Raw genomic sequence first — 13,660 nt, forward strand, 5'->3', positions numbered from 1 at the left:
TATATATCAATTTTTGGCCCACTCTTCTTAGATTTGCTTAGATTCAGTCACATTGTAGTGCTTTAGAGCTTGTAGACTTTAAGGTAGTGCCACAGCATTTCAATAAGATTCAAGTCTGGACTCCAAATAAGTCACTCTGTTGTCTCTTTTGTTGGCCTTTTGGACATGGACTTGTTCGTGTGCTTTGGGTCACTGTCCTGCAGGAAAACAAAACTGCACTTGATCTTAAGGTTCCAACCTGATAGCTGGACGTTCTCCTTCAGGATGTACTGCTGAATAGCAGAGTTCATGGTTCCATCAATTATAGCATGATACTATAATGACCAACCATCGCACCACTTTGCTTGACCGCTGGTATTATAATGTTCTTTGTAAGACTCACCTTACAAAGGCTCCACTTTTGTCTCCTCGGTGAGCAGAATATTTCCCAGTTTTGTGGATCAGCAATCAGATGTGTTTGGACTGCAGTGGCTTTGACTTTTGTTTTGTCCAGTCCTTTTCTTAACTTAACTTATGAACACTGGTCTTCACTGAAGCAAGATGCTGTTTTGGGTTCCTATTTGTCCACCTTGATGCATTGTTGACGCACTTTGGAGTAGTTTTGGTAGGTTAGCAACTCCCTGGAAGGTGGGCTACTTTTCAATGTTTTCTCTATTGTTGATGATGACACACCATGTGTCCCTGGAGTCCTAAGGCCTTTTGTTTACCATCTGTTCCTGAATTTCTTTAGCGTTCTGACAGAGTATTTTAGCCTACTTCATTCTTTTTAACTGATTTCTTGTTTGTACAGGTCTGGTTGTGGCTGGAGAAACTGAACCAGTAATAGTGGATAATTAATAGTGGAGAGTTAATTAATAGATTACCAAAAGGGGATAAATTGGTTTTTACACAGGCCCAGGTTGATTTGGACAACTTACTATGATAAATGAAATCTTCACAAAATCATTATTCTGAATTTACTCTGGTTATGTTTGACTAATATTTGAACTATTCAAGGTTAAATACTTTTTTCATAGCACTGTATAAAACAAAACCTTCAGCAATATACATGAAGTCACTGTTTAAGCTTATTTCTATTACGATTTAAGATTTTATTTCCATTCGAATGTATTTAGCATTCAAAAAATTGCTAGACACAAATATCTGTAGGTTGTCTTCTAATGGTGTAGTTACCAGGCACATTTGTGGTAAGCTTAAGAAAACATTAATAGCATCCAGTTTAGCATCCAATAAAGGTCGCTTATTGTTTGGATGCTCTTTATGCAGGTTCCAGTGCCTCAAGCACTTTCTGCTCAACATTATAGTCTTTATGAAGAATTGCCTGCTTGTCTGCTTTGATTTACTTTTTTTTAATATGCAATCTCTTTACTTAACCCTATTAGAAGGATGATTTATAGACATGTTATTGAAAAAACTCAGGAAGAAAATTGTTACCTCAGAATGATAAATGTAAGAATGTATGTTATATAACCTTAGGGTGCTGGTAGCAAGCTTTACGGAGCAAGATGGTGAAAGAAAACAGAGCCGTGGCTAAAAAACTTCAGGGAAACCACAAACGTTCAATGCCTTCAATAATATAAAATGTCAGCATGCTCGCACAATTGCACACGTAGGCAAACACAATCCCATCCGTTTTATTGCTCTGGGAAACTTGAAGTTTTCTCACCAAGGCCCGAAATGTTGAATGTAATTCAGATATTTTTTTTAAGGACAATACATGCCATAATGTACATCAGTGATGTTTTTTTTTTTTTTTTTTTTTTTAGATATATAAAACATATTTTCTTTGTGTATAGCTGTAATTCTCCTATAGGTTTTGGTGGAAAAATTAATGCTATGTTAAGTGTTAGTGTAGTTAGTGTTAGGGAAAAGGTTTTGCAAACCAACTGTCAAAACAAAGCACTCCGGGTTAAAAAAAAAATAAATTCATATATCAACATCTACATCATGTTGAAATGCTTGCTAAATGTCTTAATTAAAAGTCAGCAGTTCACTGTAATTTTTTTTTCCAAATCTGAATCAAAATCCATAAAAAAAATGTTTGAGAAGATGTTGCTCTGGAAGTTATTTGGTGATATTATCTTGCTTTCTCCTTAAACACTCAGACATCAAAATAAACGCAAGCGTAGAAACTCGCCCGTTTTTTAAAAACCAAACTTGTGTTAAAATGTCGCAAACAAATCCTCCTTAAACAAAGGCTCTGTACTATTTCTAAGAAAAAAATACAGATGTTAAGAACGGATGAAAGCAACTTGACTAGACTTTTATAAATTTGAAGCGCTTAGCTGAAAGGACTGTACGCTCTTCAGTGCCACACAAACTGCATGTTTTATAGTAGAATATGCTATAAAACATGCGCAGCAGCAATTATTTCACATATTTCACATTATTTCACATTTTTTGCTTCTCTGATGCAGAGAAGGATGTGGAGTCAAATCTGAACTTCTGTGTTACCTTTTTAATTCACTCGTCATCATTTCTTGTACATTCTCCTAAACTGTTTCTACCTCACTTTTAAGACATTGTACATGGAAGTATTTATTTCATGTCATTTTTAGATGCCTGCATAAAGAGCAATGTTTTTTGCTGTTGACCTGTTTAAGTCTACCTCACTGCCGACTGTTCTGTCATGTTCTATCAGATGAAAATACACAAAAACAAATCATGCTCGACTTTCTTTGTCTTTTGTCTTTGAAAACAACAAGGGGTTTGGTTCATTCATACAACTTATTTTGTAATATAAAAGGATTTTACAGTGTTTCTCTTCCTTGACTTTTTTTTTTATCTAACTAATCACCAAGCTAGTTAGCACAACTTGATAGCTAACAATTTCGATAGCTACTGTAATTGTCAGTTTAAATAATACCAATACTTCTGAAAAACTCACTAATTCATCTGTTATTTTCTTCTACAACTCACATGATGGAACTTCAATGCTGACATGCACAGTGTCAAAATATTCATAAGCCTTTCTCCCATCCGTCTGTCAGTCAGGACTACTAAAATAATTTATATTTTCCATAGAGAGAAATATTTTCTTTCTTCAAAGTTAGATGTTTTACTCAGGTTTGGATAGGGCGGATGAAGAAGTCTCGGTTTTGTAAGCTGGATTGTATGCAATTATACAGGTACATTTAAAAAATATTAATTTGAATATTTTTTCACACATTTCAGAAAGTAAAACTTACATATTATATAGAGTCACATGGGGGGAAATATGTCAAGCCTTTATTTCAGTCGTTTTGATAATTACGTCTTGCGGATGATTAAAGGCCATAATTCAGCGTCTCTACAACTTAGAATAACACATAAGATCAAATGAAAAAAGATATTGTATGAAAAGTATGTTCATGTTTATAGACTCAGGCTTACTTTTGCATAAATCACTGTTTAATTAGCAGTAATTCATGCAAAAGGAGGTAAAATGTCTTACTCTCCGCTCTTCCTCCAGACTCTGGGATCTTGATTTCCAAATTACATCCGAACTTTGCTTTCATCTGAAAAGAGGACTTTGGACCACAGAGCAGCGGTACCACTCTTTCTACTCAGTCCCAGTAAGACACCGATGTCTCTGGTTCAGGAGTAGTTTGGCATGAGGAAGCTGACATTATATTAATTATACATAATGCAGTCATGACAACTTGGAGTGAACATTCAAGGAGATACACCAAAGAAAAAAGAAAGTTTTCCAAATGGCTCCATGTGAAGAAGTAGACTGTCCCCCTTATTCTACATAAATAGAAACTGTGGGACTCCAGTGATCCACAGTGAAAGACAATATTTACAAATGGAGAAAACAACAGAGGTGAACCTTTGAACAAAAGAGCACATTGATGACTTATCCAGAAGGTTATAAAATAACCCAAAACAACATCAAAATCATCGCCAATCCTCCCTGCCTCAAAGTCAACAATAAAACAGCAACCGGAAACGTCATCCGTGAAGATGTCTAAGGCAAAAAAACAAAAAACACTGATGTCCAAAAAGAACAGGTCAGGGATGAAGCTGAGGAGAAATTTAAAGCAGAAATATGTCATAAAACAATAAACCAAAATTCTGAACATATCCTACATTCAGGATCAAAGAGCTGTGTCATACTCTTTCATCCAAAAATGGAAAGAGTATGACACAACTTGAAACCTAAACTGACAGCCTCCTAAGATCGATGAGAGAGTCAGCTAAAAGATGCAACTATACAGTCAGAGATAGACTCATAGGAATGGTTTAGATCCAAGCAGAGGCTTAACAAGAAACCAAACTGATCCCAAGACTCAAAATAAATACTGAATTTTCATCGTTTCTTCTTGCATAGAAGAAACAAACCTTTTCAGAAGAGGACGTCAAACACGGAGTCGGTAACATCTATTGATTTGTTGCTTCAGGATTTAGATGCCAAACAGAAAATCCTTCGGGAGAAAACCTGCCATAAGTTTGTGACTTTAAACTCAAACTACCCAGAAAGATCAAGAAGAAGAATGAATCAAAACCATTCTGCAAAAAAGAATGAAGCCAAACGTTACGTAAGAGACTCATCGCACGTTTTGACAAAAAATTTGACGGCAGTTGTTGCTTGCAAGGGTGAAAGAATCGGTTAATAAGTTACTTTATCATTTAAAAACAGCATTCGTGTTTACTCAAGTTATTGCTGTCAAATATCAAAATGTGTTTGATGATCTGCAACATCAGAAGGGGACAAATACTTCGACACAGTACTGCATGTAGGTGTTTTTTAGTGACTTAGTTCCTTGTAGTTCACTAGAGGGCGGTAGAGAGCTGTAAGAAATAACCGGTTTATTAATATATCTGCTTTATTACCGCAGACGTAATAAAGCAGTCTACAGCAGAGTTGCAGTTTGAACAGTTAAGCTGTAGAAATACAAATTAATTAAAAAACTAATATGGCATATTTTGTCATAATTAATGGAACAAATATCTACAAATATCCCTAGAGGTGGGATAAAATGCGAAATTCAGACGGGACAGGATCTGACTAACTTTGTGATCACATTGTAGAGACTTTAAAAAAATCAATAAATTCATAAAAGTATTTGCTTATTTTTGCTCTGTATTTTGTAATGTGTAACATACTGTACATGAAGACAGAAGCCATGCTCCTCTGTTGCACGCAGGGAGAGACTTTGGTCAGAAAGGAAAATGGCTGTTTTGTGCTTATTTAAAGGAAACCACCTAACTGAGTCAGTTGATCATGACTCAGATTACACCAATTCCCCGAAGAACATCCTCCATCTCTGAATGGCCCCCTTACATAAACATACAGTCTACCTCTGCACTTCTCAGATCTGCTGCCCAGCAGATCTCACCAACGACCCACTTAATCGATGGCCTATACCTCTGTCCTACATTCAGATAGGTTTTTAAAAAGACAGAACCTTACCAAGGACAGAAATAAAACCAGAATGGTTTAGAGTAGATATGCATATAAAGAAAAACAACAGATTTATGCAATTATCAAAGAAATAAATTCATTTTTACGTGACTCTTTAATGATGCGGTGTGAGTCGAATCAAACAGCTGGATCATTGGTAACGGGCAGCTGAAGGTTAAACCCTTAGCAGAGCACTTGCTTTTGACCACATGAGCCTGTGTTCATTGTTCTCATTTACGTTCCTTCTCCCTGAAGTGGCTGCCTCTCCCTCTGATTTGCTCGCTGTGGGTAAGTAGGTGCTTTACAGTGCACTGTACAGTCTGAGCCTGTTGGGAACATGCTGCTGACTCAGCCCAGGCCACTGCATTCATCTATCTGCACTGCAGTGCTCTCCCTCTCCCTCTCTGCTTACCCCCTTCGCACTGCTCCCTCATTCAGTGCTCCACACAAACACACAGCACAAGGTGGGGAGAGACACCCATGCACACACACGCGCGCACGCACACACACACACACACACACACACACACACACACACACACACACACACACACAGACACAGACACCTGCCGTTTTAGCATTGTGATGTGCCTGAACACATAAAGCTGAAGGGCCTTTTCAAAAGGAATCATTCCTCTTGATCTCACACTTTATGTTAAAAGCACAAACTATTAAAAAAAAAATATATACATATATATATTTATCCTTAATTGTTGTGATGTGTAAGGAACTTTTTTTAGTTTTGGCACACAAGAATCTGAAAAGTGTGGTGTTCAATGCATTTGCTCCAGCTGTTGCTACATGTTTGTTCCAGTTTCGCCTAGTCAGAGTCTGTTAGCCAAAATAGCTCAAGCTCAGTCAGATTGGATGGAGAGCATTTGTGAGCATAAATTTTCAGGTTTTCCCAGAAGATTTGAAATGAATTAAGGTGTGGGCTTTGACTGGACCCTTCATTCCTATGTGTATAGCTCTGACTGTATGGTTACATCTTTTGACTGACTCTCTCATCAATATCCATCATAGCAGGCTGTCAGTTTAGGTTTCAAGTTGTGTCATACTCTTTCCATTTTTGGATGAAAGAGTATGACGCAACTCTTTCATCCTGAACGTCGGGTATGTTCAGAATTTTGGTTTATTGTTTTATGACATATTTCTGCTTTAAACTTCTCCGCAGCTTCATCTCTGACCTGTCTGCGGGGTTCTTTGATCTTCATGATGTTTGCTCTCTAATGTTCTCTAACAAACCTTCAAATTCTGGAATTATGTTGAGATTAATTTGAAATCTTTAATTGCATTGAGTTAAGTGGACTGAATACTTAACTCAATGCAATTGAGAAGTGCAGAGGTAGACTGTGTGTTTATGTAAGGGGGCCATTCAGAGATGGAGGATGTTCTTCGGGGAATTGGTGTAATCTGAGTCATGATCAACTGACTCAGTTAGGTGGTTTCCTTTAATATTTTTGTTAAAAATAAAAAAAACATTATTTTCCTTCCACTTCACAATGATGCACTACTGCTTCTCTATCACATAAAATCCCAAAGAAGGAAGATTTTTACACCCAAAAACGACACGGGCCACACAGATAACTGGAAGGCTGCTTTATTGTTTGGAAATAGGTTCGTGCTCAAATGAAGACATTCTTTCACCGATTTCTCACTTAATTGTCCCATGTGGTGTGCAACATATACCCTCTTTCTTGACTGTAACAGTGGAAAGAAATGACAGTCAAAAGTTGTTCTTTTTTTTCTTTTTAGTTAAGCTATTTTCAAAGAGAAGAAATTCATCTCAGTCATGCTACAAAACAATGGCCTCATATACTGATTGATAAACCAACCTCTGGGAAAAAAAAAAGAAAAAAGAAGAAAAGAAAACAGAAGTGTAAAACAGAAGGCAAGCTGTTGTCTCCCCGGCTGACGAGCCAGCAACACAACAAAACACAGAGAGAGAGAGAGCACTTCCTACAAGACTCTACACGATGTTAGTCCAGACAGTCTACACTATAGGTGGTGAGTTTTCAGTTCGCTTCGAACTCAGCATGTCGTCATGCTCCGCTTTTGATTCGCTCTGAGGGTGATCTTCGTTGCAGGATTTTATTGATAGAAAGCTAAAAAGGCACGTGCCGTTAAGAGATATTGCACCATAAACAAACATTACAGACAGTTAAGACAACTAATCCTTAAATTGTTAGATATACCTTATTAAAAGTGTCAGCAAAAATCAAGGATCGACTCTAAGCTGCAGCAAATGTGTTAAGGTTAAGGGTGGGGGTACATGAAGGGTTAGGGGCTGCAGCAAGCAATTGAAGTGATCTGGTTAAACAGCAGTTGTCTACAAAAAGGCCAAAATGAGGATGCATGTCTGTGGTGTGTGTGTGTGCGTGTGTGTGTGTGTGCCATTTTGCATCTGTGTACACAAAGTGGGGAAACTATAGGGGCAAGACATGTTCACACACGTACAAAAAAAAAAGAGAGAGGGGCGATGTGTGTGTGTGTAGGGCTTGGTATGCTGGTAGTGCAATCCTCTCACCAAGGCAGGCTCCACAATTCTCAGCAAGCAGCCAGTACAACATCATGCATTGTAGGCCGATACTCGATACTGGGGAAAGTCCCGGGCAGGCCAGATTTTAGGAAATTCTCTGAGCGTACCACACAAAGAAAGAAGCGGGATCACTTACACTCAGTGGATCTGGTGTCACCTCATGAGTGGACAGGAGAGTTGAGTTACAGACATGGTTCTAACGTATTTATATATATATATACCTATACACATATATATACTACTTATATATATATATGTGTGTATAAGTATATGTATGTATAGGTATAAAAGAATATATATATAATATATATGTAACACAGCTCTGAATATGTGCATTTTGATTTATACAGCTTTACACACAATTTTCTGTTTTTTTTTTTAATATAGATTATTTTCACTTATTTCCCTCTTTATTATGAAAAGTGACACAAAAAAAATCTACACCTTTTAACAATGCATCACAGCCTAACAAGAGTGACAAAGGGGCATCAGCTGGAAGCCATTCTATTTATGGTTATTTGTATTTAGAGTTAAAACTAATAGCTGTAGTTTTTTTCTTTACGGTAATCCTGTATTTACAAAAATAATAATAATAAAAAAAAGCAACAACAAAAAAACAAAAAGAAACTACACATGCGCTTAAAATGATATATTACATTATCTATAGTTCATTAAAAAAAGATAGCTTTTGCAGTTTGTGCCCTAAAGAGCATGAATTTGTGTATTTATTTACGGCAAAGTCGATTTTTTAAATTTTCCCCCCCCCCCATCAGAAAAATCTTGGAGATGTTGGAGAAAATGCACGGTGATAGCTTTATGCTTGTCATTCAGATTTTTATTTGGTTCAAGTTGACACCCACACTGGTTCTGGAGATCTCATGCAGCAGCTGGAGCATGGGAAATAACGGATGAGGGGGGGCGGGGCTTATTCACAAAAAGGGAAGTGACATCGCTGCACAGCAGGAAGTGCAAATGCTCCGGGTTGTGGTGCTCAGGTTCACAGTACCATAAGAAGAAATGCATCCGGTGCTCTGTCGGTTATTTGGTATGATTTTCTTTTGACAGGTAAGCGACATGAAGGAAAATGGAAAATGAGAAGCTCAAAACTCCTGCTTACATTTGGGGCTTTTCCACTTCTACCTCTGTGCTGTTAAAAACCCAACAAATCCCAACTCACTCTTGTGACATCTCCTCTTGTGACCTATGTTTTACAATCGGGGTGAATTTTTTATTTTTTTTTTTTGTATTCAATTATTTCAATCCACACTGAAATGGCCCCAAACATAAATACGCCACCGGTTATAAGCGGGTCATGTCGCCTGGTCACTGTGGTGCCTCTAGCCTTTTGTTGGCAAAGCATCTGAAGCAGGAAGCATTAAATGACGCCCCCCAACCCGACCGAGGCGGCTGTTGGACTGAGACGGCCAAGAGTCACTGTCCCCCAAGAGTGGCACAAAACAGAAACGATTAAACATGATTTTACATATAATGATACTCCCGCCACATTCAATTGCATTTTGTTGCAGAGCTCTTAATAATACATCTATTATATCTCCTGAGAAAAAGGGAAGAATTTTTCAAGCATTGCATACATTTCTAGGGTCTCTCTGTCTGATAACGACAGCAGAAGAAAAAAAAACAAAAACAGAATGGGCAGTCCCACTCCATCGGTAAAGGACAACAAGGGATTACAAGGCAGATCTCTTTGGCTTCTCCACACACAATGTTCTCATCACCCACTCATGAGTTTACATCGCTCACTTTGAACACCCCAAACATACCTTTCAGCACAAAACAACAGCTTTCCTCTCGGCTTGACGTGGTTTATAAAACTGTAATATAAGCCTCATTGCCCTCTGAAACATCAGCATTACACCAGGGAAGAAAACAAACATTTACATTAGCGAATAAAACCGTTTAAAACGAGACTCCAAACTCTTCCGAGCCCTTTTTATAAAGGTTAGAGGAAAAAAAAAAAAAAAAAAAAAAAAAAAAGGAATGGGAAAAGGGGTTGCCAAAACCCAAATCCCAAACAGCGGACAGTCAGACTCCCGCTCGCGTTAAAGTAAAAAGGCAGATGATGCGAAACATTAGACAGGAGCATACAAATGATAAACATACGCTTTTCAAGCTTCCTTAAAACATTCCAGTCCAAACGAAACATTTCAGTCCATTGATCCACTCGGACGTCTTTTTCTTCGTCTTACACACCCAAAATCTTCCGAGCAGCAAAGAAAGTGCTTGCATTTCACACATTGAGGTGGTGTTTTATTCTACTGTTTATAGATTAAACATCTGAAATGTGTCAAATGATGAAATCAGTTTTAGCCGATCAACCCACATACCGCTTGTTTTTGTTGAAGAAATTACCTCCAAAACTCTTAAAATTTTGACCAAAAGAAACGCCTCGATCGTACGGATCATCAAGCCGCCGGTGAAGTCTGCGTATTAGTGTCTTGTGGACTATGATAATTCATGCAAGATTTCTGATCAAAACATGCCTTCATGCAAGTCATTTCTATGCATTGAACAAGCACAATTATTTATGTATTTGTCTGGAAATCTTTCTGAGTAAATGGAAGCCCTTGGCCCCGAGTTGAACCCCTGTTAATAAACAGACCCTTTAACCAATTTGGTGCAAAAAGCCCATGTAAAATAAAGCATTTTTGTATGTGGGTGTAACAAAGACAATGTGAGTAGTTGACCGACATGGGCAAACTGTTTGAATATTGTTCTTTTTTTTCTTTTTTTTTTCTTTTTTTTTGTTGGTTTGTTTCTCGGTTTGCATTTTTTGCTGCTCAAAAAGACAAAAAAAAAATTCTAGTTTTAATAAAACAAGAGAAAATACTTTAGACTCTCAGTTTGTCTTTCTCTCACTCACCAGTCATCCCTCTGTTTGCTCATAGAGTGAGTCTGTCGCTTGTGTCTCTACACACTGACACAGAACCACTTTGACCGCTGAAAGACCGAGCAGCTTCCTTGTCATCTGCAGCCACACGGCGCTGGATTCCCGTTTTTGCCTTCCAGCCTCTTGGTGTAGAGTTACTTGGTGGAAAAACGTCGGATTTTCCCCCTCTTCTGTCTTCCTTTCCCCTTTTCATTAGGATCGGTTGTGTTGATATAAGAGTGCCACACAGAATGCTGATTATGTTTGGTTTGACTAAAGTTCAGTCGTTTCTCGCCCCGCTCCGCATCCGTATAGGAATGAAGTCTGTAAACAAAATTATTGAGGACTATTTTTTTTTCTGACTTGCAAATGAAATAATCTGTACATCTGTGTGGGTGAGTTTTCTCTCACTCTGCTTGAAGTTACATTAGTTAAATCTGTACTGTTATTAATGTGGTTATTCGTCACCCCTTCCCCAGCCTAACACTGAGACTCCCTGATGTCTTTTTGGTTTCTGCCCCTCTCTTTCCTCTCTCCCCTGCCCTCGTTGTTGTCGTCCTGCTTCTCCTTCTCAGGTTTGGTCACACTGTCATAAGAAGGCAGGGAGGCAGTGGATGGAGTGCCCTCCTTCTTTTCTTGCTCCTGGTTCTCGGCTTTGTTGTTGGCCGGTTTGCGCTTGCACACAAATCCCCGCCAGGCCAGGTGGGAGCGGTAGGCCCGCTGGATGATCCTCGCAGACACGTCCTCCTGTTTTCGCCTCAGAGTGGTGGTAATCGGCTCATAGGAGACTTTAGAGGGATTGGCAGCCACAAAGCGCTCCTCCATTTGCTGCCTGAGCATGTCCAGCTCCCCGCTGTCGCCCAGCACTCGCTTGGTAAAGGCAAACAGGATGTCCAGGCAGTGGATGCGGTCTCCACTCACCATAGGCATGTCCATAGCGATCAGCTCAATGGTGTTGGGCTTGGGGACACGCAGCGGGTGCTCAAGCGCGTCGGCAAAGTCAGAAAGCTTGGCATACGTAATGAACTGGGAGGCATCAGGGTCAAATTTCTCCCAAATTTCATAAAAGGTCTCAAAGTCGTCCTCACTGAGTGGGTCTGCGCTTTCCTCCGTGGCCACACTAAAGTTCTCCAGGATGATGGCAATGTACATGTTGACCACGATTAGGAAAGAAATGATGATGTACATGACAAAGAAGAAGATGCCCACGGACGGGTTGCCACAGTCTCCGGTTGCGGGCGTGCCGGCGTTCTCTAAAAGCGGGTCGCAGTCCGGCGGGTAGTTGAGGATGGGCAGCAGAAGGCCGTCCCAACCTGCCGACGTGGTGATCATGAACAGGATGATCATGCTGTTTCCAAACGTCTCAAAGTTGTACATGTCGTCGATGCCGGCCCCGTGTTTCACGTAGCCAAAGTTGGACATGCCAAAGATGGAGAAGATGAACATGACCAGGAAGAGCAGGAGGCCGATGTTGAACAAGGCGGGGAGCGACATCATGAGGGCGAACAGCAGAGTTCTAATTCCTTTGGCGCCCTTGATGAGACGCAGGATCCTGCCGATACGAGCCAGACGGATCACCCTGAAGAGTGTCGGCGACACAAAGTACTTCTCGATCAGGTCAGCCAGAAACATACCTGAGGTTACAAGGAAGAGACCAAACACGCTTGGTTAAAGTGTCACAATTTTTACAAAACATGTCAATTCAGACAGAAATTTCACAAAGATGACAATGCACTGTTTTTAGGCAGTCTTCTGTATTTCACCTCCATTTTTTTGTTTATGTAGTGCTATTTATTGAATTTATTTACTCACTACCTTAATTATTACTTACCTAAATATGTATACACCATAGTATGCATGTGTTTGGTATCTTAGGAGAAACATTTATTTTACTGTAAACACCAGAGAGAGCTAGATTTGTTCTTGCTCTTTATGTGCTAAAGACACATTAGCCTCAAAATCAAACCATGTCAACTAAAAACTGCAAAACTCCTTTCAGAAATGATGAGTTTTCTTCATATTCAAATAAATCCTTCAGTTCTAGTTATGAAAGCTGCAAACCCAGTTTTGTCTTTGTCTTTATCCATCTTTTTTTTTTAAATTACCAGATTAATTAAAACTCTGGATACAGATGTAGAGAAGTTAAATAATTACGATAAAAAAAAGACTCAAGTTGCATAAGTTCCTATTTATCACTGTCTATAAACTGCCTTTTTAGCCCATTTGAATGGGTAGTATTTAGGCTACACTCAAGCAAACTCTTGGTTTTCCTTCATTCACACAAAGCATTTCCTGAATACTTGCCCACAATGGAGAGGATGACCACCACCACGTCGAAGATGTTCCAGCCATTGGTGAAGTAATAGTGGCGCAGCGCAAACAGCTTGAGGAGGAACTCGCCGGTGAAAACCACGATGAACACGAAGTTGACCCAGTAAAGCACGACCTCCGTTTCTTCTGACTGATCGTCGGTCTCCACCATCATGGTGACCATGTTGAGGCAGATGAGGATCATGATGGAAATGTCAAACACCTGCTGTGTCACAAAGTCAAACACCATTCCTTGGATCTGGTTCTGTAGAAAACGGAGAGAAGAAAAATGATTATTTCTGGAGGAAGTATGAATTTGTTTGCAGGTGACAAGAGCAGCAATGTCTACCTGAGGCCTTGGTATTGGTTTCTGTGGTTTCTTTGACCCAAGTTTTTTCATTGCATTGTAGTATTTCTTTTGCTCTTCTGTCATGAAGATATCCTGACCTCCAAAGTAAAGGGGACAAAAACAGTTTGGTTACAATCTGCAGAGGCCTAAGCTACTTATTCAAGAATTACATTGAAACGTGTTGACAGA

At 39.2% G+C, this 13,660-nt stretch overlaps 1 protein-coding gene across 6 annotated transcripts in view; it reads right to left on the reverse strand.

Moving 5' to 3' along the window:
• Window positions 1–6,972: 6,972 nt before the first annotated feature.
• Window positions 6,973–13,660, reverse strand: part of scn8ab (sodium channel, voltage gated, type VIII, alpha subunit b) — a 52,466-nt gene continuing 45,778 nt past the window's right edge. For all 6 annotated transcript variants that reach the window (XM_015056999.1, XM_015056996.1, XM_015057000.1 and 3 more), the window contains 3 exons: window positions 13,472–13,576; window positions 13,117–13,387; window positions 6,973–12,446 (listed from right to left, as the gene is read on the reverse strand). In XM_015056999.1, the coding sequence (XP_014912485.1) occupies window positions 11,293–12,446; window positions 13,117–13,387; window positions 13,472–13,576 (1,530 nt within the window). In that variant the 3' untranslated portion in view covers window positions 6,973–11,292. The remainder of the gene's footprint in view (window positions 12,447–13,116; window positions 13,388–13,471; window positions 13,577–13,660) is intronic.

This window comes from Poecilia latipinna, unplaced genomic scaffold, assembly GCF_001443285.1.
Source record: "Poecilia latipinna isolate Pla-1442-1.1 unplaced genomic scaffold, P_latipinna-1.0 Scaffold1428, whole genome shotgun sequence".
Classification (NCBI taxonomy): Eukaryota; Metazoa; Chordata; class Actinopteri; order Cyprinodontiformes; family Poeciliidae; genus Poecilia; species Poecilia latipinna.